This window comes from Schistocerca americana, chromosome 2, assembly GCF_021461395.2.
Source record: "Schistocerca americana isolate TAMUIC-IGC-003095 chromosome 2, iqSchAmer2.1, whole genome shotgun sequence".
NCBI classification, from domain to species: Eukaryota; Metazoa; Arthropoda; class Insecta; order Orthoptera; family Acrididae; genus Schistocerca; species Schistocerca americana.
In genome coordinates this window covers 525,071-550,187 of record NC_060120.1, presented here as the reverse complement: position 1 = coordinate 550,187, position 25,117 = coordinate 525,071, and the positions used below count along the sequence as shown (strand labels likewise).

The window sequence follows — 25,117 nt, the reverse complement described above, 5'->3', positions numbered from 1 at the left end:
CCTCCACGTCTCCGTCTGCAAGGCGTCTGGCATCCGGGCAGTGAGCTTGCACGCTCTGGCCGGCGCCACACCACCTCGTCACGCGCTCCACGCACGACACTACCCTCCTCTGGTTTGCGCGTTCCAGACTCCGGCTCGTTTCTTTTTGAACGCCCCTTATATAATGTTTGTAATGTCAGTCTTTCGTAATTTTTATTCTTACTGTCTGTTTTTCCTATTCCAACAAGATCTGAAGCTGAATTGCAGCGCAGATTGAAAATGGTAGTCGGTAATAAAAGAAGTGATCCAGACGGTGTTTATTTATTTGTTATTTTATTTATTTCTTTTATTGCAAGTGTTTTTTCTGATTTATTTGAAGAATGTTTCAGGCTGCTCAGAAAGATTAGCACACTTATGAGAGTCCAAGAACGTAATTTGATAATGAAAGTTATATTATCTTTCTTGGATGAAAATGGATCTTATTAACGTCTTATTAAAGTAACTGATATTTACCTTTTCTTACGATTTCTTTAGTTTAGCACGAGTTCTTTAGTTTAGCGCTGGGCCTATGTTGCCGTACTGCCTTTCCATATCTATTAAAAACTGTACTGCAGTATTAAATATGCAATGAAAAAATGGAAACATGTCAAAAAGAATTTACTTAACATATCTTTTTATTTGCTTCTTTTTATTTGCTACTTTACATTTTTCGTTTAAAGTTAACATGGTATATCTTAAACGTTTACGATGGCAACTATCTTTCTTCCAGTGTCATTCCTAACCAGTCATCCCTAGCGACAGGAACAGAATGGTTAAATTATTCATATCATCTTCACATGTCTTCTCCTATTTTGATGAAAGACGAAACTGAGGTGGCAGGAGAGATACAGTATGAATGCTAAGGCAAGCTCTTAAATAGCAGTAATATACGTCGCGACGAAAAATGTAAATGTTACTGCAAATCACGAAACTAAAGGGATCAATTTTCGTCGTACCAGAAAAAATTATAGGAAATGGAAAACATACTTGAAGAAATTTTAGAACTGCTTAGGAAAAATTAAGATCACTGAAAACGAGGACACGGTGTAAGAAGATGTTAAGGATACAATTCTCATTTCTAAACTTCAGAAAAGTTTTGCACAATTTCGGATGCAAAAAATTTACGTGCTTTGATGAAATACCAGCGGAACTCAGTTTGGGCACCAGTAAAATGAGGGGGATGGAAAGCTAAAACGATTCAGGCTCGCGATTGAAAGTTATCGCATTATAGCACTTCCGAGGAAAAGAAGAGCCCATAGATGAGGTAATTACCATACAACCAGTCTAGTGCGAGATGCATCAAAAGTACGAGAGTATCGAAGAATGAAAGGCAAAACTGAAAGTACCAACAGATTAGGGAGAAGCACGTGGGTTTAGAAGGACCGGAGCCACTCGCGAAGCAACGCTAGTACTGCGGTTAATATAGAATACAGGTCTGGGAAAGATACAACCAGTCTAGTGCGACATGCATCAAAAGTACGAGAGTATCGAAGAATGAAAGGCAAAACTGAAAGTACCAACAGATTAGGGAGAAGCACGTGGGTTTAGAAGAACCGGAGCCACTCGCGAAGCAACGCTAGTACTGCGGTTAATATAGAATACAGGTCTGGGAAAGATACAACCAGTCTAGTGCGACATGCATCACAAGTACGAGAGTATCGAAGAATGAATGGCAAAACTGAAAGTACCAACAGATTAGGGAGGAGCACGTGGATTTTGAAGAACCGGAGCCACTCGAGAAGCAACGCTAGTACTGCGGTTAATATAGAATACAGGTCTGGGAAAGATTAGGAAACATACATCGCATTCACAGATTTAGAGAAGGTTTTTAATAATGTGAAATGGGGTAATTTTTCCATTCTAAGGTTGTCTAGCATCAGTTGCAGGGAGTAAAATGTAAGGCAAACCATGCGAAGTAGACTTGAGTAGGCAGTACCAACGGAGTGATACAAGAGGGCAAAATCAGCAATCGCGGAAAGCGAGGCTGTACGTTGTCACCCACGAGTTTAACTTGAATATTGAAGAGGCAGTGAGCGAAGTTAAGATCTCAAAATAGGAGCTACTTGCAGTAGCATTATCTGACAAGTGCTTTATCTGTAAACTACCTTGAGCAGTTAAACAGAGAACCGACTCTTGGCGATAACATATTAGATCTTCTGGTGACACAGACCCGAACTATCTGAAACAGGGAATCAGCGATCATAAAGCGGTTACGGCATCGATGATTTCAGCCGTAAATAGAACTATTAAAAAAAGTAGGAAGATTTTTCTGTTTAGCAAAAGTGACAAAAAGCAGATTTCACAGTACTTGACGACTCAACACAAACGTGTTGTCTCAAGTACAGATAGTGTTGAGGATCAGTGGACAAAGTTCAATTCCATCGTACAGTATGCATTAGATGAATATGTGCCAAGCAAGATCGTAAGAGATGGAAAAGAGCCACCGTGGTACAACAACCGAGATAGAAAACTGCTGCGGAAGCAAAGGGAACTTTACAGCAAACATAATCATAGCCAAAGCCTTGCAGATAAACAAAAATTAAGCGAAGCGAAATTTAGTGTGAGGAGGGTTATGCAAGAGGTGTTCAATGAATTCGAAATCAAAGTTCTATGTACTGATTTGGCAGAAAATCCTAAGAAATTTTGGTCTTGTGTCAAAGCGGTAGGTGGATCAAAACAAAATGTCCAGACACTCTGTGACCAAAATGGTACTGAAACAGAGGATGACAGATTAAAGGCCGAAATAGTAAAGGTCTTTTTCCAAAGCTGTTTCACAGAGGAAGACTGCACTGTAGTTCCCTCGCTAGAATGTCGCACAGATGTCAAAATGGTAGATATCGAAATAGACGACAGAGGGATGCAGAAACAACTAAAATAGCTCAAAAGATGAAAGGCCGCTGGACCTGATGGGATACCATTTCGATTTTACACAGAGTACGAGAAGTAACTTGCCCCCCTTCTTGCAGCGGTGTACCGTAGGTCTCTAGAAGAGCGTAGCGTTCCAAAGGATTGGAAAAGGGCACAGGTCATCCCCGTTTTCGAGAAGGGACGTCGAACAGATGTGCAGAACTATAGACCTATATATCTAACGTCGATCAGCTGTAGAATTTTGGAACACGTATTATGTTCGAGTATAATGACTTTTCTGGAGACTAGAAATCTACTCTGTGGGAATGAGCATGGGTTTCGAAAAAGACGGTCGTGTGAAACCCAGCTCGCGCTATTCGTCCACGAGACTCAGAGGGCCATAGACACGGGTTCACAGGTAGATTCCGTGTTTCTTGACTTCCGCAAGGCGTTCGAAACAGTTCCCCACAGTCGTTTAATGAACAAAGTAAGAGCATATGGACTATCAGACCCATTGAGTGATTGCATTGAAGAGTTCCTAGATAACAGAACGCAGCATGTCATTCTCAATGGAGGAAGTCTTCCGAAGTAAGAGTGATTTCAGGTGTGCCGCAGGACCGTGCTATTCACAATATACTTAAATGACCTTGTGGATAACATCGGAAGTTCACCGAAACTTTTTGCGGATGGTGCTGTAGTGTATCGAGAGGTTGTAACAATGGAAAATTGTACTGAAATGCAGGAGGATCTGCAAAGAATTGACGCATGGTGCAGGGAATGGCAATTGAATCTCAACGTAGACAAGTGTAATGTGCTGCGAACACATAGAAAGAAAGATCCTTTATCATTTAGCTACAATATAGCAGGTCAGTAACTGGAAGCAGTTAATTCCATAAATTATCTGGGAGTAGGCATTAGGAGCGAATTAAAATGGAATGATCATATAAAGTTGATCGTCGGTAAAGCAGATGGCAGACTGAGATTCATTGGAAGGAAATGCAATCCGAAAACAAAGGAAGTAGGTTACAGTACACATGTTCGCCCATTGCTCCAATATTGCTCAGCAGTGTGGGATCCGTACCAGATGAGGTTGATAGAAGAGATCCAACGGAGAGCAGCGCTCTTCGTTACAGGATCATTTAGTAATCGCGAAAGCGTTACGGAGACGATAGATAAACTCCAGTGGAAGACTTTGCAGGAGAGACGCTGAGGAGCTCGGTACGGGCTTTTGTTGAAGTTTCGAGAACATACCTTCACCGACGAGTCAAGCGGTATATTGCTCCCTCCCACGTATATCTGGCGAAGAGACCATGATGATAAAATCAGAGAGATTAGAGCCCACACAGAGGCATACCGACAATCTTTCTTTCCACGAACAATACGAGACTTGAATAGAAGAGAGAACCGATAGAGGTACTCAAAGTACCCTCCGTCACACACCGTCAGGTGGCTTGCGGAATATGGATGTAGATGTAGATGTAGACTGAAAATTGGCACTGTATGGTTTACCGATGACCTAGCATTAGTCGCCGAAAGTGGAAAACAATGAAGTCAGATCCTTAATGAAATTGGACTTGTCTAAGCTAACATCTATTTTATGCATGCAAACGCAAATAATTCTAAGGTAATGATGTGCACAAAAGGTGAACATTCCGGATCACTAAATGCTAAACTTACACAAGACACATTGTACGAAGTGGACGAATTTTGCTGCCTTGTTACTGGAACAGATAAAGATGCAAGAAAGATGTAACTGCCGTTTTGTACAAGGTAAAACACATTGCTATAAAAGAAAACAGCTGGTAAAATCCAAAAATATAAAACCTGAAACCAAGAAAAGATTCGCCAAGAACTGTGTTCGAACATGCACTGTTGGGTTGCGAAACTGTCGATGTGTAATATCAGCTGTATTCATCAACTAATGGAAAATGAAGTCGTGCAGTGGGTGAACGATAAAGAAGGCCAGTAAAGAACATAATGAACTGAAGAGACAGAATGCTGGGACACATTTACCTGGACAGTTGTTGGAAGCTATATTTAAAGGAATGGTGGAAAGGAGGAATCGCAGGGCACGCATATTGTTATTATTAATTGTGTGCCAACTACACATCACTTCAGAAATACAAATAACATATGCATATATTTTACAAGTATATGAACGTATCATTTATATAATTTATTACATCGACTAAAGTGTCAAAGAAGTCCGAGGGGTTTCCGAGACACGAATTTTCAAAGCACTCTGCTCAGTGTGTCCGACAGTCTGTCTTGGGAAGCTATAATGCAGTCATACAGTTCCCCCATCTGTATCTCCCACGGTTAGTCTGGGGATCCTGCTGAGTGTATACCATGTCCTCTGGAGTAGGTCAAGTTCACATGTTTGTTGCTGCCTTGGAGAAAGGTGTAGAGCTCTGTGGAGTATTACTGCACCATTCTTTCCCCAAAGTTTCGTGGTGACTGAAGTTACCGTTCACCAGGTTGCTACCTGTTCTGAGGTTGGGATGTCGTGAGCGTGAATTGGCGGATAGGTTTCAGTATGGCGATGCACAACATTCTTGAGATGTTGTATATTAGTTATCAACTCGTCGTTTAGCCGTTTTACTGTACGTTATAGGTTTAGTATTTAACCTGTGCTTGCTAAAAGTAAATCAACACTGTGTTGTAAATAGGGTGTAACTAGTGTAATAAAAGCCACTCTCACCTTGAATCAACTTTGATCATCGCGGGTTAGGACCCAGTGACGAACCTGTATTTGTCAAGTGTTGGAACAAAAGGAAACAGGAACACGTTGCAAGGAACACCACAACAACAACAAAAATTTCCACAAATTGTGGAACATTCTGCAAAAATAAGGACTACAAATACCATTCCTCCCAAACAAGTACGTTACAGAAAAATCTAAAAAGTAACGAAGCCTCCACATTTAAATTTATCAAACATGGATTCTGTCAGTTAAGTTGTAGTTCCTGCCAGTCTGTCTACATAGGACAAACATACATGAATTTTAATACTAAGAATTCCGAATACCTCAGAGCCTCAAAAAGTGACGGTACACATTCCACTGTTGCAGACTGCTTCATATAGGAAATCCACCACTGATCTCAACATACTCGAAGAAAGCAATAGACTCTAAGGAAAACTTGCAATAGACGAAAAACAGCACATAAAAAGTATTAATTCCCGTAAATAATGTTTTAAAAACAGGCGTGACACTGTGCAATAAAACAATTTGCAACACTTAATGAATTAAACACACTTCCTCGAATGAAATAAGAGTGTATCAACCATTCTCGATTGATGGAAAACTTCTGGCGCTTCTCAGTCTCTCCCCAACCCTCGCTCTCTCTCTCTCTCTCTCTCTCTCTCTCTCTCTCTCTCTCTCTCGGATTACACACACATGCACAGACGTCAGATGATTTTTCCTTTAGCAGCCATCACAACAATATGCGTCAAACAGTCGAAACTGGCGCCAAATTTGAACAAAAACAAACCGAACAAATGAGCGGCGACAGTAATAAGCGTCTCTCGATGCGAGTAGCGACGTAAGCCGGCCGAAGTGGCCGTGCGGTTAAAGGCGCTGCAGTCTGGAACCGCAAGACCGCTATGGTCGCAGGTTCGAATCCTGCCTCGGGCATGGATGTTTGTGATGTCCTTAGGTTAGTTAGGTTTAACTAGTTCTAAGTTCTAGGGGACTAATGACCTCCGCAGTTGAGTCCCATAGTGCTCAGAGCCATTTGAACCATTTTTTTGAGTAGCGACGTAAGTGTTTTCTCCGATCTCGTTTTTTATGTAACAGATGAGGAAAACAGTATATACCCACAATAGAAAGACAACTGAACTAAAACGTTAGTAGAAGACACACACAACTATTACTCTTGAAAAGGTATTTTCATGATAAACAACTTCTTAAGCATACTCTTCCGACTACTTTGCAGATGACTCTATATGAAACGATAAAAAGGCATAAAATCTAGCCGACATCTACAAATCAAATTCCACAATTAACGTAATTTTCAGGTGAGCAATCGAAAAAAAATAAATGCAAATGCTACAGTTTTTAGGTTCTAAATAGAAAAACCACCACTAAATTGGTTTAATTTTTTAACAGAAATAAATCGACATATACGGAAGGTGATACATGAGTGTCGAATAATGTTGGTGTAAACATAAAAAGCATGATTTTCAGAACCTGAATTTTAAAAACTCACATTTAACTCGCAAACACGGAAAAAATCGTCGACAGGAGATTCCAACAGTAGCAAAACTATTATAAGCTATTTACGTCAAATTATGGTCTTATCACTGAGCAATGGCTTTGTTTCTGAAATTATTACCATGTTGTTGTTGTTGTCTTCAGTCCAGAGACTGGTTTGATGCAGCTCTGCGTGCTAATCTATCCTGTGCAAGCTTCTTCATCTCCCAGTACCTACTGCAGCCTACATCTTTCTGCATATGCTTAGTGTATTCATCTCTTGGTCTCACTCCACGATTTTTACCCTCCACGCTGCCCTCCAATACTAAATTGGTGATCCCTTGATGCCTCAGAACATGTCCTACCAAGCGATCCCTTCTTCTAGTCAAGTTGTGCCACAAATTTCTCTTCTCTCGAATTCTATTCAATATCTCCTCATTAGTTATGTGGTGTACCTACCTAACCTTCAGCATTCTTCTGTAGCACCACATTTCGAAAGCTTCTATTTTCTTCTTGTCTAAACTATTTATCCTTGTTTCACTTCCATACATGGCTACACTCCACACAAATACTTTCAGAAACGACTTCCTGACATTTAAATCAATACTCGATGTTAACAAATTTCTCTATTTTGCTCCCCAAATAGCAAAACTCTTTTACTACTTTAAGTGTCTCATTACCTAATCTAATTTCCTCAGCATCACCTGATTTAATTCGACTACATTCCGTTGTCCTCGTTTTGCTTTTGTTGATGTTCATCTCATATCCTCCTTTCAAGACACTGTCCGTTCCGTTGAAGCGCTCTTCCAGGTTCTTTGCTGTCTCTGACAGAATTACAATGTCATCGGCGAAGCTCACAGTTTTTATTTCTTTTCCATGGATTTTAATTCCTACTCCGAATTTTTCTTTTGTTTCCTTTACTGCTTGCTCAATATACAGATTGAATAACATCGGGGATAGGCTACAACCCTGTCTCACTCCCTTCCCAACGATTGCTTCCCTGCCATCCCCTCGACTCTTATAACTGCCATCTGGTTTCTGTACAAATTGTAAATAGCCTTTCGTTCCCTATATTTAGCACCTGCCATCTTCAGAATTTTAAAGAGAGTACTCCAGTCAACATTGTGAAAAGCTTTCTCTAAGTCTATTACTATACTACATCATAAATTTTGTTCAGCGTAATTAAAGTTAATAAGGCACGTCTCGTATCTTCTTTTAATTACACTCCGTGATACATGCTAATCAGATATCACAACTTACTCTAAGTAGTTTAGGTACTGCCTAAACGCAATCACAAAATGTTTTTGTATCTTAAGGAAAGAGCATCATGGCCTTAATCAGATGCTAAAAGCTAAGAGCAGCGTAGAATATGCATTCTTTTGTTCCAGTTACAATTCTGCCCATTTTGTAGGGAACAAATGCACTGCATAATCTTCACGTCACTTTTCCACCTTAGGTAGAGAGTGGCACGACATGCGGTGCACCCTGAGCCCAGCTTTCTCTTCGATGAAGATGAAGAACATGTTCTTACTGATGACCGAGATTGGACACCAGATGGTCGAGTATTTGACGAAGAAAACAGCGGAGCATGAGAGTGAGTATGTGAGGCTAATAAACAAAATCTGTTTGGACATGCGAACGGATGTCCCCGCTTTTAACCAGGTGCAGCTTTGAGATGGAAATTGGACTTACGAAATGTACTAATTAAGATGATAATATGAAACACACTTCACATGGGTTAATAGTAGTATATGTTCTTACTAATATGTTTAATGTGTGTTACCATGAAAAAGTATAGGATTATCTGTGCCCACCAGTCATTTTTTCCCTTTGTACTAACATCACTAATCACTTTCATTTAATATCTTTTTGCAAAATTATTTGGTTTATTTAGTGTTAACCGGATTATTAATTTATGCAAATAAATATAGCCTGATTATCGCCTCTACTTCCCGTAAGGATTGTGGGTTCTGGAACTTACCGCAAATCCTCCTGCATACAATAATTACTGCAGACATTCTTTCGTTAAAATCTTTTTAGGTGGGCTTTTCTTAATAATCGCAGTATTATAGAGTATGCTAAATCTCTGTTTTGGATGAAGCGTGAGGATCACCACATTGTTACAAGCAAATATGGAAAAAATGTTATGAGTAGTATCTAGCAGTAAATACGGTTATAACATACATGACAGGATTATAATTTACCTGTGATACTGAGAATGGGAATAATTCTAGCGGAACAAGGTTTAAAAACTACAAATCGTTGACTAGCAGCAAAAAATTTCGACATTGTAAAATCAAATGTGAAAAGAGCCTTTTTTACTTGTACTTTTAAGAAATTAGGAAAAATTTATTTCCATTACTCGATCCCGGAATTCTTCCATGGTAGAGGTAGGCAACCATTCAGATTTAATACAAACTGCAATCATGGAAAAGTCTTTATCGCATAATTCTTTATTTAATGTTACGGGTTTAGAAAAATCATCGTCAGACATAAGCTGTGGAAAATGTACATAAATCATGAAAAATAAGTAACACATAATCGTGAAAAAACATTCTATGCTCAATTTTTTCAGTACTTACTCATGAATCTAGTTTTAGGCTCAATAAACTGAGCGTATGGACTGTATATAGCAACGCATTTCTCATTTCATAAAGATTGCTCTTTGTGAAATATTTATGAAATGAGAACTTTAATACTATATACAGTTCATGTGCTCAGTTTCTTGAGACCAAGTTAGATTCAGTATTGAATTAATTACTCAAACAGTGTTTGTCACGATTATGCGTTATACTGGTTTGTGTTACGTATTTTTCATAATTTCTGTACATTGTTCACTGTTTACGTCTCCCGATGATTTTTTGAAATGCGTAACATTTAATAAAGAATTGTCCGACCAAGATTTTTTCCGTAATCGCAATTTGCGTCAAGAAAATTACTGGTTCAGTCCTACTGACAGAATGTGTGGAACTGAATTTGCTGTTCATTATTTTTCTCGGATCATCTGTCTTCTCCCTGATGTGACGCAGCCTGCCGCAACTTGTACTCCTGCGCCAATCTCTTCCCAACGTCCTCCATTATTCGTTGAGTGTTTTCCAATCCCTGTCTTACCGTACAGCTTTATTCCCTTTACGGTTGCCTCTAGTGCAGTGGAAGTTGATCATGGATGTTATAACACGTCTCGTCATCTTGTTTCTTGATATAGTGTTCTGCACATATTCCTCTACTCGCTAGTTCTGTAGCAAATCTCGTCATTTCTTAACAGACCACCTTCTGCAAAACTACAGCAAACGCCCCGGTTCTCTCCATTTACTGCCTCCCTGCAGCCCATGATTCACTTCTATATAAAATGCCGAGCTCCAGAGGAATACGCACAAAAATATTGTCCTTAAATTAATGCCTATGTTTCATATTAACTGGTAGATGTCTTTTAACGTGGCATGGTCATGCGTTGTTTTGTTTCTAAAGTAGCAGACTGAGACATGGAAACAAGAAATTGCTCTGGGCTTGAAATTAGTACATGACATATTTTTAATATAATCACAATGCTTTTTGTAGACGACCTTGCAAGTGTATAGGATAGCGAAACTTCGCTAAAAATATCCGTCTACAGACTTAACCAAATTTCTAAAGAATATAAGATAAAAATATCCGTTGCAAAAACAAAAAGTGATGGCTTTCAAAGGGACAAAACCACTGAGGACTAAGATCATAATAGAAAACAAAACCATTGAAAAAGTTAACTGTTTCAGTTACGTGGGAATTATCGTAAGCCACGGGAAAGAATTCGACACTGAGAACAAACTACAGACATATCAAATAAAGTGCAGAGCAGCCAACAGAACACTGAGCAATAAAGAGAGAAACGACACAAAAAACAAGTTTTATAAGGTAATTGCCACCGCCATATTGCTTTTTAGAAGTGAAGCTTGGACAACTACTAAAAAGTAGAATCTAAGTGGCAGAAATGAAATGTCTGAAACACGTACAAGGCTGCACAAAATTAGATACACTAAGAAAAGAATACGTAAGAGCAAATCTTGGAGTATATGCTACAAATTAGACGATCGAATCTAATCGACAAAGCTGGTTACAACCGCTGCATAGAATGCCAGATACGAGATACGAAAACAAGCCTTAAATTTCAGACTGTTAGCTAAGAGATCCGTAGGAAGACCAAGATTAAGATAGCTGGATACTCAGAAATCGGAACAAACCTATGGCTTAGACCACAATGAAAGAGAAAGACGAAGGTAGCACAAAATCTTCAGTTTGTCTACTATATGGTCCCCGGTTTTGATGTTCAAGTTTATCGCTAATCTCATTTCGCTTCTCCTCATTACTTTTGCCTTTCCTCGGTTTACTCTCAGTCCATATTCCAGTCCCCCAATTACATTCATCTTTCTTCGGTTTACACTCAGTCCGTATCCTGCCACTCTTCTTCACTTTAATATATTACAGCACTGTCATCAGGGAAACTTATCAACAGCATCATTTCACCACAAATTTTAATCCCACATCGGAACTTTTATTTCCGTCATTGCTTCTTCAACAGTAGGGCAGAAACACTGCATCTCTTCATATCCCCTTTTTAACTCAAGAACATCTCTCTTGATCTGCCTTTCTTATTTTAGTAGTTTATTGAGTAGTTACTGAGAAACATCTGTTGTTTGTAACCACCACACCACTTGCGCCAGTGCCTCCGTCATTTGCCAATTACCCACTTCCTTCGCTGCGAACCTTCGAACTTAAGAGACGTTGCTTCAAGCATTGCCTTGTGTACAGAACGTCGCAAATTTGATGGTGAACATCCGCTGCTGTCATGTTCACGAGTCGAGATAGAAAGACAACGTCAATTTCACGTCAAATCTCTCATGCAGCAGTCATATTAAAGTCGGTTACTAACATATCAGCTTTTGCACACTTTTACAAAAATAAAACAATTGCACATGCTGCAAGTCACGTACTCAAAGTGGCACATATTCGTAAAGTCAACTACATCTGTGTTGCTAGAATCCATCAATTGAAATTTCTTGGTGAATACTATACCATATAGGACTGTTAGAAAAAATTTTCATTTATATTTATATCATACTAGAAGAGTTGTAGTTCACAACAGAAACGAGGGAAAGGGGTGGGGGAAGGGCTATGCTATTATCATTATTCATAAAGAAAAAAATTCCGAGTAACTAAAGGCCACGGGCATCGACTCTAAATTTTCATTCATTTCAAGCCGCGAATGCTAATAAAACAGTCGTCCATTCTCAAATCGCAGGCACATGTAGCACTGACTACAAAACAAGTACAAATTTAGTACAATAATGCCTCCAGTGACTTCCATGTAATCACTTCAGTGTCCTGAAAACGTTTCTGTTTTTGTCCTTTTTCATCGTAGAGAACAGGCAGATGTCACCGGAGGTCACGTGCAGAGCTTATGGAAACAGAATTCGAAGCTATCACATTGTTCTGTGATGATCAGCGACTTCGTATTCAACTGCTTCTACGCAAATGGTCAGATTCATTATAGACTAGATGCGCTACTTGTTTCACAAATCCAAACTGACGTTATCCTCAAGGATTTATAATATGTCATAAGACAAAAATACCTAATGCACATTTACGAAAAAGAAAAAAAGATATGGTAATGTGTACATCCTTTCACAGATCTAAAAGCGAAATGGTTCTCAAGAGTGCCTAGGTCATGCTCTGTCCTCGGCAGAATTCCCAATGCTGCGCCACACTTCATCCCCCCCCCCCCCCCACGCACACACACACACACACACACACACACACACACACACACAAACTATCTTGCTACACATATTTGGCAAACAGTATAACACTGCAAGTAGCAAACAGTATAACACTGCAAGTAGGTTTAATAAAATTGAGCCAGTATTAAGAATATTACTTAAGTGAATTATACTGCGATAAAATATTGCCCATAAAACTGATATGTTTGAAGCAAATAAACAATTGTATAATCTCTCCAAAACAGTTGAAAATAAAACAAAATTTTTATTTTATTATTTACAGGAGCTACCACACATTTGTACAGTATGATGTATAACAAAGAAGAGGTTTTATTTGTTCCCCAGAAATTGTTAATAATGCGTAAGTTTCTGTTTTTAGTCTTCAATCTTCTGTCTGGTTTGATGCAACCCACGACGAATTCCTCTGCTGTGGTAACTTTTTCATCTCAGAGTGGCACTTGCAGCCTACGTCCTAAATATTATTTGCTGGATGTATTCAAATCAGTCTTCTTGTATATTTTTATCTTCTATAGTACTTTCTGTTACCATAGTTTTCGCTGACGTCTTAACAGATGTCATAGCATCCTGTCCCTCCTCCTTGTGAGTGTTTGCCATATTTTCTTTCCTCGCTGATTCTCCAAAGAATGCCCTCATTCCCTATCTTATCCGTCCACCTAATTTTCAACATTCTTCTGCCGTACCGCATCTCAAAAGCTTTAGTCTTTCTTTGATTTCTTCACAGACCACGTTCTGTACTCATTAGACTGTTTATTCCTTTCAGCAGATCCTGTAATTCTTCCTCGCTTTCACTGAGGACGTCGTCAGCGAGTTTTATCATTGGTAACCACTCACTCTTTCTTTTATTCCTGTCATTGCTTCTGCAATGTATAGATTGAACAGTAGGTTTGGAAGACTAAATCCCCGTCCTTCCCCCCTTTTAATCCGACATCTTGCTTCTTGGTATTTCAGTTTTATTGTTCCCTCTTGGTTCTTGCACATATTGTGTATAGCCTATCTTTTCTGTAGCTTAATCACAGTTTTCTCAGAATTTCGAACATCTTTGTTCATTTAACGTTGTCGAACACTTTTTTCTGGTCGACAAATCCTATGAACGTATCTTGACTTTTCTTCAATCTTGCTTCCATTATCAACCGCAACGTTAGAACTGTCTCTCTGGTGCATTTACCTTTTCTGAAGACAAACTGATCGTCGTGTAACAGATCCATTCTTTTCTTCTGTATATTATTCTGGTCAACAATTTAGATGCATGATCTTTTAATCTGAAAGTCACAGATTTTTGTACAGTGGTTGGAGGGAGTGTCATTAACAACTTGCTAAAAATTCCCACCGATGGGGTGTGAATGTAGGGGTGGGTGAGCGTTTAAAGACAACCTTCCATGTTCTTCTTGAATAACTCGTGTATTGCGGTTTCTAACGTAAATATTTCCCAGTGCAACATTAAGCTACAACATATCACCTACAAAAGACCTACTCATATATTCTCTAGAACTTAGTCTCCGTGTTGCAAGGAACAGAAGAATTTCAAATTATTAGAAGTAGTGTCTTAAGGGTATAAAACTAGTTTAACGGCAATTATTTCCGAAGATTTATGTAGTATGCGTTTCTTGCACAATAGTATTATTAGTAACCCCTATCTGTGTTCCATGTAGTGTTAACGTATTTTGTGGAAAATAAATATCCCCTTCCTGTCCCCCCCATCCCCTACACACACACACACACACACACACACACACACACACACACACAGACACCTGCGTCACCAGTGATTCATTAGGCAAGCTTCGGAGAGTCGGTATAAATTTGTTAAATATTCTATATTTTGCTTCTTGTGATGTACTTGGGTAGATAGGGTGCGGAATCACCGGCTCGCTCTCATTTTGCAGACCTGTGAAGAAGGGGCCTGCATGGCCACAGTCCAGCAATCTACCTTACCTCCCATTTCCACGGCACACGTCGCCCCTCCTCCCACATGTTATACCCCTGAGAACATAACTTATCCCTAACAGAGCTCTGCTGCACTTATACGTGATACACACATTTAATATTTGCTCTATATCTACTTGTTTTAACTAAACCTTGTTTCCATGCTAGTAAAACACTATTTTTAATAATCTGAGACATTTACATCCCCTACAAAGCGGAAACTATTAGTCTTGTAAGTAGGCTGTTTAGGTTTTTTTTATTGGTAACGCCACCTCTGTATAAAAATCACTGGCTGTGCTGTGTGCAGTCTGTGGCTAGTTTGCATTGTTGTCTGCCATTGTAGTGTTGGGCAGCTGGGCTGTTAACAGCGCGTAGCGTTGCGCAGTTGGAAGTGAGCCGCCAGCAGTGATGGATGTGGGGAGAGAGATGGCGGAGTTTTGTAATTTGTCATGAACTGCTATATATATTATGACTATTAAGGTAAATACATTGTTTGTTCTCTATTAATATCTTTCATTTGCTAACTATGCCTATCTGTAGTTAGTGCCTTCAGTACTTTGAATCTTTCATTTAGCTGGTAGTAGTGGCGCTCGCTGTATTGCAGTAGCTTGAGTAGCGAAGATTTTTGTGAGGTAAGTGATTTGTGAAAGGTATACTTTAATGTTAGTCAGGGCCCATTCTTTGTAGGGATTTTTGAAAGTCAGATTGCGTTGCGCTAACAAAATATGTGTGTCAGTTTAAGGACAGTCGTGTATAATTCTTCAAAAAGGGGACGTTTCATATAAAAAATTTCAGAGGTCGAGAATTTGCGTTGCAAATGTGTAGATACAAAATCTTATGAATATAACAGTGTCCAAAAAATTTTTGCCAGCATTGTGATACAGTCACGCATTTACACACATTTCATAACTCTTAAAGTACGGTTCTTGGTTTCCAACATCCTTTTTCACAAGTCAGAGTCCCTAACCAATACTCATTATTCCTTACCTTATTACACATATACATATTCGTCGACACTTCTTCAATATTTCATCATAATAAATACGTAGCATACTCAAATAACTCATATAGCATCAGCTTATTAATCATAAACATACCGCAAGAGCATAATACACATCATCATCGTAATAATAACATCATAAAACCTCAGCCAAATCTGAAAATCGTCGTAGCTTCCTCCAATAGTTTCAAAATCTAAAAAAAAATTCTCTGCTCATGTCAGTAGTGTCATTTACCTCAAACTTACTTTAAAAATCATGATCCCATACCAAATACATCATTCAAAGCTCTCATAGTATCACAATGGTTCCGAAAAAATATGAACAGTTCACAAAGTACAGACAAAATACAATTTCATAAGTGTGAAGTTACCCAACTGTGAAATTGCGTAAACATGTGTCACTGATGTAGTAAAAAAAGTTTATCTCTCAGTTAAATGATCAGATAGCTGTGTAATTTGTGTATTAGAAAAATATAGTACCGATGTGTAAAGTTGTATAAGCAAATACCATATTAGCTAGGGCTCCTTGTGCTTGCCAAACACATGGTACACAAAGTAGGCGTGTACCCCCCTGAGGATAAATGTGAAACGTCCCCTTATTGAAGAATTAGTGTCAATTACAATTTTGTAACATAAGAATACAATTACAAAGGTACAAAAACATCATTAAAGAACATAACAATACAGAGAACATTTGTAGTACAGGCTTTACAAAAGAATCGAAATAACATATACGTCAGTGTTACAGGAATTATGACATGAGTACATACATAAAAGATCAGAATAACTTTCGAAACATCAACTTCACACATGAGCATTAAAACAAAACAGAATAAATAATGTCTAAACACCTTTATGAAGAAAATAACATAGTATTTGAAAAATTCTACAACATAAATCTTATTAGCTAAACACATAAAGACAGGAAAAACACAACTACACAAGGGAACACAAACACATAGTGGGATAACACAAGGAAAGGACAGGGTTTCCTTTACTGCAGTATTTTGCATGGAGATCTCCCTTTGTTCATCGTTATTCCCAAAAGTACTATCTAAGCCGGCTTTCTGTATTCTGTTCACATCCTCTTTCAAAATAGTTTTTCTCCACTGTACACTACTTTTTTTTTGGCCAAACCATTTTCTTATATCTTCTCAATGCATTTCTTCCAATTCATCATAGTTAGTTTCTTATATAGTCTACCCCCTCTTAAGCTAACTTAAATCTACTGAGCTCAGATGCTAAACTAAGGGACGAGGCAATGCAGCAGCACAAAACAATTAACACAAACAGCAATGACAAAAAATGCAGATTTGCAAAGGAAGCAGCATTATAGAAATTAGCAAAGCAATTGCAATATTACAACTAACATAAGGCAATGTGCAGCAAACAAGAAAAATAAATCTGGCTTAGCAGAGTAACACAAATTAAAATTCAGTAGCACTATGCCTGGCAACCAGCAGCAGAAAATGAAATAACTTATATCTAAACATGACACAGCTCAAGCAGTAAAAAAACATTACACTAAAGACAATAATGCAGACAAGGGAAATGTATATTCACATCTTAATGTCTATGTAATTAAAGTGGTGCACCACAAGAAGTTACTCTACCAAAAAAATTACCAAGTAATTGAAAAGAAAATTATGAATGCAGTTCCTGTGAAGGTAAATGTCTTTTTGTGCTCCCTCTTTTTTTGAAAAAATTATTATTTACTCGATCTGTAGACAGAAAATATTTATATTAGTACATCTATAAAATTTTATTTTAACCAATGCTGCAGTGCAGCTAGAAACTAGATATTAAACAAAATGAGTAAATAAATACATAAAGCAAGCCATATGGCATTTCATAAGGTAGTAAAAAATATCTCTCAACTAGAAAGACAGTAGTCATAATCAGGTGTATAGACATAAAATATTTCTCGTCATTTCATTAGGCATTTCAGTAAATATCACAAATTAAGAGCTCCACAGTGTTATCATATGTTTTCAAATTCGACCATGTCGTTTTTGCGATGCTTTCTACAAAGGAACGTCAATAGCGAGGATAATGGCCTCCCTTTTTTTTTCTCCACCTGTACCTCTGAAAGGGGCACACGCTAATGGCTTTTTTCCAGGCGACTGTCGCCCAGCTGAGTGCCCACGACGCATTACGTGCAGGTGGTCACTTAACTTTCTTAGCGAAATATTTACGACACCAGTTTCCGCTACAGTGACAGTCTCATATAAAAATATTTCACGGGTCGAAAATTTACGTTACAAATGTGTAGAAACAAAATCCTATGAATATAACAGTGTGCAAAAAATTTTCGCCTGCATTGTGATACATTCGCGCATTTACACACATTTCATAACTCTTAAAGTACGAGTCTTGGTTTCCAACAACCTTTTTCAAAAATCAGAGTCCCTAACCACTATTCATTACTCCTTACCTTATTACACATATAAATATTCGTCGACACTTCTTCAATATTTCATCATAACAGATATGTGGCATAATCAAATAACTCATATAGCATCAGATTATTGATCATAAACATATGGCAACAGCATAATACACATCATCATCATAATAATAACATCATAAAACCTCAGCCAAATCTCAAAATCGTCGTAGCTTCCTCCAACAGTGTCAAAACCTAAAAAAAAATTCTCTGCTCATGTCAAAAGTGTCATCTGCCTCAAACGTACTTTAAAAATCATGATCCCATACCAAATACATCATTCAAAGCTCTCATAGTATCACAATGGTTCCGAAAAAATATGAACAGTTTACAAAGTACAGACAAAATACAGTTTCATAAGTGTGAAGTTATCCAACTGTGTAATTGCGTAAACATCTGTCACTGACGTAGTAAAAAGAATGTTTGTTTCTCTGTCAAATAATCAGGTAGCTGTGTAATTCTGTATTAGAGAAAAATGGTACCGATGTGTGAAGTTGTATAAGCAAATACCATATTAGCTAGGGCTCCTTGTGCTTGCCAAACACATGGTACCCAAAGTAGGCGTGTACCCCCCTGAGGATTAATGTAATTATACCCTCAGGTGTTACAGATTACAGCAATGGAATGAAATATATCACGGAAAACCCTTGTATCATTGTACTTCAAATATCTTAAACAATACATGATTTAAGTGCGAAATTAATCACTCAAATACGTGTCCTGTAGTGCTAAATGTGCGTCTTGCTGTAAGTTAAATCTCTGTGGAAGTGTCGTAGTTATCGTCATTCCAGATGTGGAAAGGGTCCTTCCGGATGCCATGAAGGGTACAGGGTGCACCCATCTGCAGGTGGTCGCTCATGTTGGCACCAATGATGTGTGTCGCTATGGATCGGAGGAAATCCTCTCTGGCTTCCGGCGGCTATCTGATTTGGTGAAGACTGCCAGTCTCGCTAGCGGGATGAAAGCAGAGCTCACCATCTGCAGCATCGTCGACAGGACTGACTGCGGACCTTTGGTACAGAGCCGAGTGGAGGGTCTGAATCAGAGGCTGAGACGGTTCTGCGACCGTGTGGGCTGCAGATTCCTCGACTTGCGCCATAGGGTGGTGGGGTTTCGGGTTCCGCTGGATAGGTCAGGAGTCCACTACACGCAACAAGCGGCTACACGGGTAGCAGGGGTTGTGTGGCGTGGGCTGGGCGGTTTTTTAGGTTAGATGGCCTTGGGCAAGTACAGAAAGGGCAACAGCCTCAACGGGTGCGGGGCAAAGTCAGGACATGCGGGGACCAAGCAGCAATCGGTATTGTAATTGTCAACTGTCGAAGCTGCGTTGGCAAAGTACCGGAACTTCAAGCGCTGATAGAAAGCACCGAAGCTGAAATCGTTATAGGTACAGAAAGCTGGCTTAAGCCAGAGATAAATTCTGCCGAAATTTTTACAAAGGTACACACGGTGTTTAGAAAGGATAGATTGCATGCAACCGGTGGTGGAGTGTTCATCGCTGTTAGTAGTAGTTTATCCTGTAGTGAAGTAGAAGTGGATAGTTCCTGTGAATTATTATGGGTGGAGGTTACACTAAACAACCGAACTAGGTTAATAATTGGCTCCTTTTACCGACCTCCCGACTCAGCAGCATTAGTGGCAGAACAACTGAGAGAAAATTTGGAATACATTTCACTTAAATTTTCTCAGCATGTTATAGTCTTAGGTGGAGATTTCAATTTACCAGATATAGACTGGGACACTCAGATGTTTAGGACGGGTGGTAGGGACAGAGCATCGAGTGACATTATACTGAGTGCACTATCCGAAAATTACCTCGAGCAATTAAACAGAGAACCGACTCGTGGAGATAACATCTTGGACCTACTGATAACAAACAGACCCGAACTTTTCGAATCTGTATGTACAGAACAGGGAATCAGTGATCATAAGGCCGTTGCAGCATCCCTGAATATGGAAGTTAATAGGAATATAAAAAAAGGGAGGAAGGTTTATCTGTTTAGCAAGAGTAATAGAAGGCAGATTTCAGACTACCTAACAGATCAAAACGAAAATTTCTGTTCCGACACTGACAATGTTGAGTGTTTATGGAAAAAGTTCAAGGCAATCGTAAAATGCGTTTTAGACAGGTACGTGCCGAGTAAAACTGTGAGGGACGGGAAAAACCCACCGTGGTACAACAACAAAGTTAGGAAACTACTGCGAAAGCAAAGAGAGCTCCACTCCAAGTTTAAATGCAGCCAAAACCTCTCAGACAAACTGAAGCTAAACGATGTCAAAGTTAGCGTAAGGAGGGCTATGCGTGAAGCGTTCATTGAATTCGAAAGTAAAATTCTATGTACCGACTTGACAGAAAATCCTAGGAAGTTCTGGTCTTACGTTAAATCAGTAAGTGGCTCGAAACAGCATATCCAGACACTACGGGATGATGATGGCATTGAAACAGAGGATGACACGCGTAAAGCTGAAATACTAAACACCTTTTTCCAAAGCTGTTTCACAGAGGAAGACCGCACTGCAGTTCCTTCTCTAAATCCTCGCACGAACGAAAAAATGGCTGACATCGAAATAAGTGTCCAAGGAATAGAAAAGCAACTGGAATCACTCAATAGAGGAAAGTCCACTGGACCTGACGGGATACCAATTCGATTCTACACAGAGTACGCGAAAGAACTTGCCCCCCTTCTAACAGCCGTGTACCGCAAGTCACTAGAGGAACGGAGGGTTCCAAATGATTGGAAAAGAGCACAGATAGTCCCAGTCTTCAAGAAGGGTCGTCGAGCAGATGCGCAAAACTATAGACCTATATCTCTTACGTCGATCTCTTGTAGAATTTTAGAACATGTTTTTTGCTCGCGTATCATGTCATTTCTGGAAACCCAGAATCTACTATGTAGGAATCAACATGGATTCCGGAAACAGCGATCGTGTGAGACCCAACTCGCCTTATTTGTTCATGAGACCCAGAAAATATTAGATACAGGCTCCCAGGTAGATGCTATTTTTCTTGACTTCCGGAAGGCGTTCGATACAGTTCCGCACTGTCGCCTGATAAACAAAGTAAGAGCCTACGGAATATCAGACCAGCTGTGTGGCTGGATTGAAGAGTTTTTAGCAAACAGAACACAGCATGTTGTTATCAATGGAGAGACGTCTACAGACGTTAAAGTAACCTCTGGCGTGCCACAGGGGAGTGTTATGGGACCATTGCTTTTCACAATATATATAAATGACTTAGTAGATAGTGTCGGAAGTTCCATGCGGCTTTTCGCGGATGATGCTGTAGTATACAGAGAAGTTGCTGCATTAGAAAATTGTAGCGAAATACAGGAAGATCTGCAGCGGATAGGCACTTGGTGCAGGGAGTGGCAACTGACCCTTAACATAGACAAATGTAATGTATTGCGAATACATAGAAAGAAGGATCCTTTATTGTATGATTATATGATAGCGGAACAAACACTGGTAGCAGTTACTTCTGTAAAATATCTGGGAGTATGCGTACGGAACGATTTGAAGTGGAATGATCATATAAAACTAATTGTTGGTAAGGCAGGTACCAGGTTGAGATTCATTGGGAGAGTGCTTAGAAAATGTAGTCCATCAACAAAGGAGGTGGCTTACAAAACACTCGTTCGACCTATACTTGAGTATTGCTCATCAGTGTGGGATCCGTACCAGGTCGGGTTGACGGAGGAGATAGAGAAGATCCAAAGAAGAGCGGCGCGTTTCGTCACTGGGTTATTTGGTAACCGTGATAGCGTTACGGAGATGTTTAATAAACTCAAGTGGCAGACTCTGCAAGAGAGGCGCTCTGCATCGCGGTGTAGCTTGCTGTCCAGGTTTCGAGAGGGTGCGTTTCTGGATGAGGTATCGAATATATTGCTTCCCCCTACTTATACTTCCCGAGGAGATCACGAATGTAAAATTAGAGAGATTAGAGCGCGCACGGAGGCTTTCAGACAGTCGTTCTTCCCGCGAACCATACGCGACTGGAACAGGAAAGGGAGGTAATGACAGTGGCACGTAAAGTGCCCTCCGCCACACACCGTTGGGTGGCTTGCGGAGTATCAATGTAGATGTAGATGTAGATCGTCCTCCGAAAGCTAAGTTCTGCAGAAGCCAATGTACCAATTTGTAAACTTTTTTGTGGGGAGCATGGGGGCTATGTAAGCAGGCTGTTTAGGTTTACGACACCAGTTTCCGCTACATCTGTATAAAAATCACTGGCTGTGCTGTGTGCAGTCTGTGGCTAGTTTGCATTGCTGTCTGCCATTGTAGTGTTGGGCAGCGGCAGCTGGATGTGAACAGCGCGTACCGTTGCGCAGTTGGAGGTGAGCCGCCAGCAGTGGTGGATGTGGGGAGAGAGATGGCAGAGTTTTGTAATTTGTTATGAACTGCTATATATATTATGACTATTAAGGTAAATACATTGTTTGTTCTCTATTAATATCTTTCATTTGCTAACTATGCCTATCAGTAGTTAGTGCCTTCAGTACTTTGAATCTTTTATTTAGCTGGCAGTAGTGGCGCTCGCTGTATTGCAGTAGCTTGAGTAGCGAAGATTTTTGTGAGGTAAGTGATTTCTGAAAGGTATAGTTTAATGTTAGTCAGGGCCCATTCTTTTGTAGGGATTATTGAAAGTGAGATTGCGTTGCGCTAACAAAATATTGTGTGTCAGTTTAAGGACAGTCGTGTATAATTCTTCAAAAAGGGGACGTTTCAGTCTCAAAGAAAAAGTGAATAGGATGTTTTACAGCAAATTTAATGTAGTTTTTTTTTTTAGTTGATAAACAATTTTTCTCGAAACCGCGGTTTCCGAGTTATTCAAGAAAAACATAAAGAAGTGACCCACCGTGACGTTGACACCCCACCAGTGCGGATTTTTAATATGTTGTTTATGACACTCCCTCGTACCAATGTACAAAAATTAGCGACTATACCATTCTTGTTCTCCTATTCGCCTTTTTCTTATATTTGTTGACTGGGCTTTTACCTTTTCTAAAATGTTCGAGATTTCAGACAAAGGTTAACCTTGTTAAGTTTGTCGGTATTCCTTTGTCTTTTTTATACAATGGCTTACGTCAGCCGTATGTGGAGACGGACATATTCATATTACAGAAGTTACTTGAACTGGCTGGGCCAAGTTATTCCTTGGCTTCATCTACTGAAGCTGATAACCATAACTTTTCAGAAACATTGATAAGATGCTTGTTAAAAATTTTCTCTACATTGCACATATTTGTCACCATCGTATTAGTTACTGTTAATTCTAGCTGGTGCTTTTCATTTCTGGTTGTGTTAATCACTTTCTTCCTATATCCTACAGTGTCTTTATTTTGGTACGTGTTATGACTATCTGTTGCCCGTAATTCATTTGCTTCAATGTATGTATTAATATCTTGAGTATTTATCAGCATATCTTTTAACGAACTATAACATCAACATCAGAGCTGTTTTTCATTGGCAGTTGTTGTTGTTGTTGTGGTCTTCAGTCCAGAGACCGGTTTGATGCAGCTCTCCATGCTATTCTAGCCTGTGCAAGCTTCTTCAACTCCGAGCAACTACTACAACTTACATCCTTCTGAATCTGCTTAGTGTGTTCATCTCTTGGTCTTCCTCTACTATTTTTACCCTCCACACTTTCCTCAAATACTAAATTGATGATCCCTTGATGCCTCAGAATGTGTTAGGTTCAAGTAGGTCTAAGTTCTAGGCGACTGATGACCTCAGAAGTTAAGTCGCATAGTGCTCAGAGCCATTTGATCCAATTTTTTTTTTTTTTTTGTCTTTGTTTTGGCTGTAGCCTGCATTCCTTGTGGGGGTGAACAGCTATTATAAGATAAGGACTTCACTACTGGAAGTGTTTAATTTTTTTTTACTTGTATATACTGCACGTTTGGATGAACAGACATTTTTCTTTCATGTTATGAGCTCCAATTCATGTCTTTGCTGAATTTCATAAGATTGTTTATGGCTTACTGACCACCCTCCTGAACTCGGGTGTTGTAGATTTGCACCCTAATCAGTATTATCGGTATTAATGTTTAACATAAGAAACACAAGTCATGGTCTGAGAGGCCATTAACTAACGGTTTTGTTTGTTTTGTAATATAATTTTGTTCATTAGACCATCTCTAAAGATATTATCAATGAGAAATTAGCTACCCTATTTGAGAACTCTACAGTACGAATTAATTTAATGACAATATTACCGACTGCAATAAAAAGTTATCGTACTAGAGAAATCCTTAAGACAATCTGTATTAAAAGCGCTGGTAACCTCTGTTTCGTTAGTTTTTACTGTTAAATAAGCCAATGAGAGCTTAATGGCGATATTTAAGTTATCTGTGGGTGCTCGGTATATACAATACACTCCTGGAAATTGAAATAAGAACACCGTGAATTCATTGTCCCAGGAAGGGGAAACTTTATTGACACATTCCTGGGGTCAGATACATCACATGATCACACTGACAGAACCACAGGCACATAGACACAGGCAACAGAGCATGCACAATGTCGGCACTAGTACAGTGTATATCCACCTTTCGCAGCAATGCAGGCTGCTATTCTGCCATGGAGACGATCGTAGAGATGCTGGATGTAGTCCTGTGGAACGGCTTGCCATGCCATTTCCACCTGGCGCCTCAGTTGGACCAGCGTTCGTGCTGGACGTGCAGACCGCGTGAGACGACGCTTCATCCAGTCCCAAACATGCTCAATAGGGGACGGATCCGGAGATCTTGCTGGCCAGGGTAGTTGACTTACACCTTCTAGAGCACGTTGGGTGGCACGGGATACATGCGGACGTGCATTGTCCTGTTGGAACAGCAAGTTCCCTTGCCGGTCTAGGAATGGTAGAACGATGGGTTCGATGACGGTTTGGATGTACCGTGCACTATTCAGTGTCCCCT

At 39.5% G+C, this 25,117-nt stretch overlaps 1 protein-coding gene across 1 annotated transcript in view; it reads left to right on the top strand.

The window, feature by feature from the left end:
- The window catches only part of LOC124594880 (cytochrome P450 9e2-like), an 81,556-nt gene that overhangs the window by 3,685 nt on the left and 52,754 nt on the right, over window positions 1-25,117 (top strand). Inside the window, exon 2 of the mRNA XM_047133352.1 lies at window positions 8,514-8,651. Coding sequence (XP_046989308.1) covers window positions 8,514-8,651 — 138 coding nt within the window. The remainder of the gene's footprint in view (window positions 1-8,513; window positions 8,652-25,117) is intronic.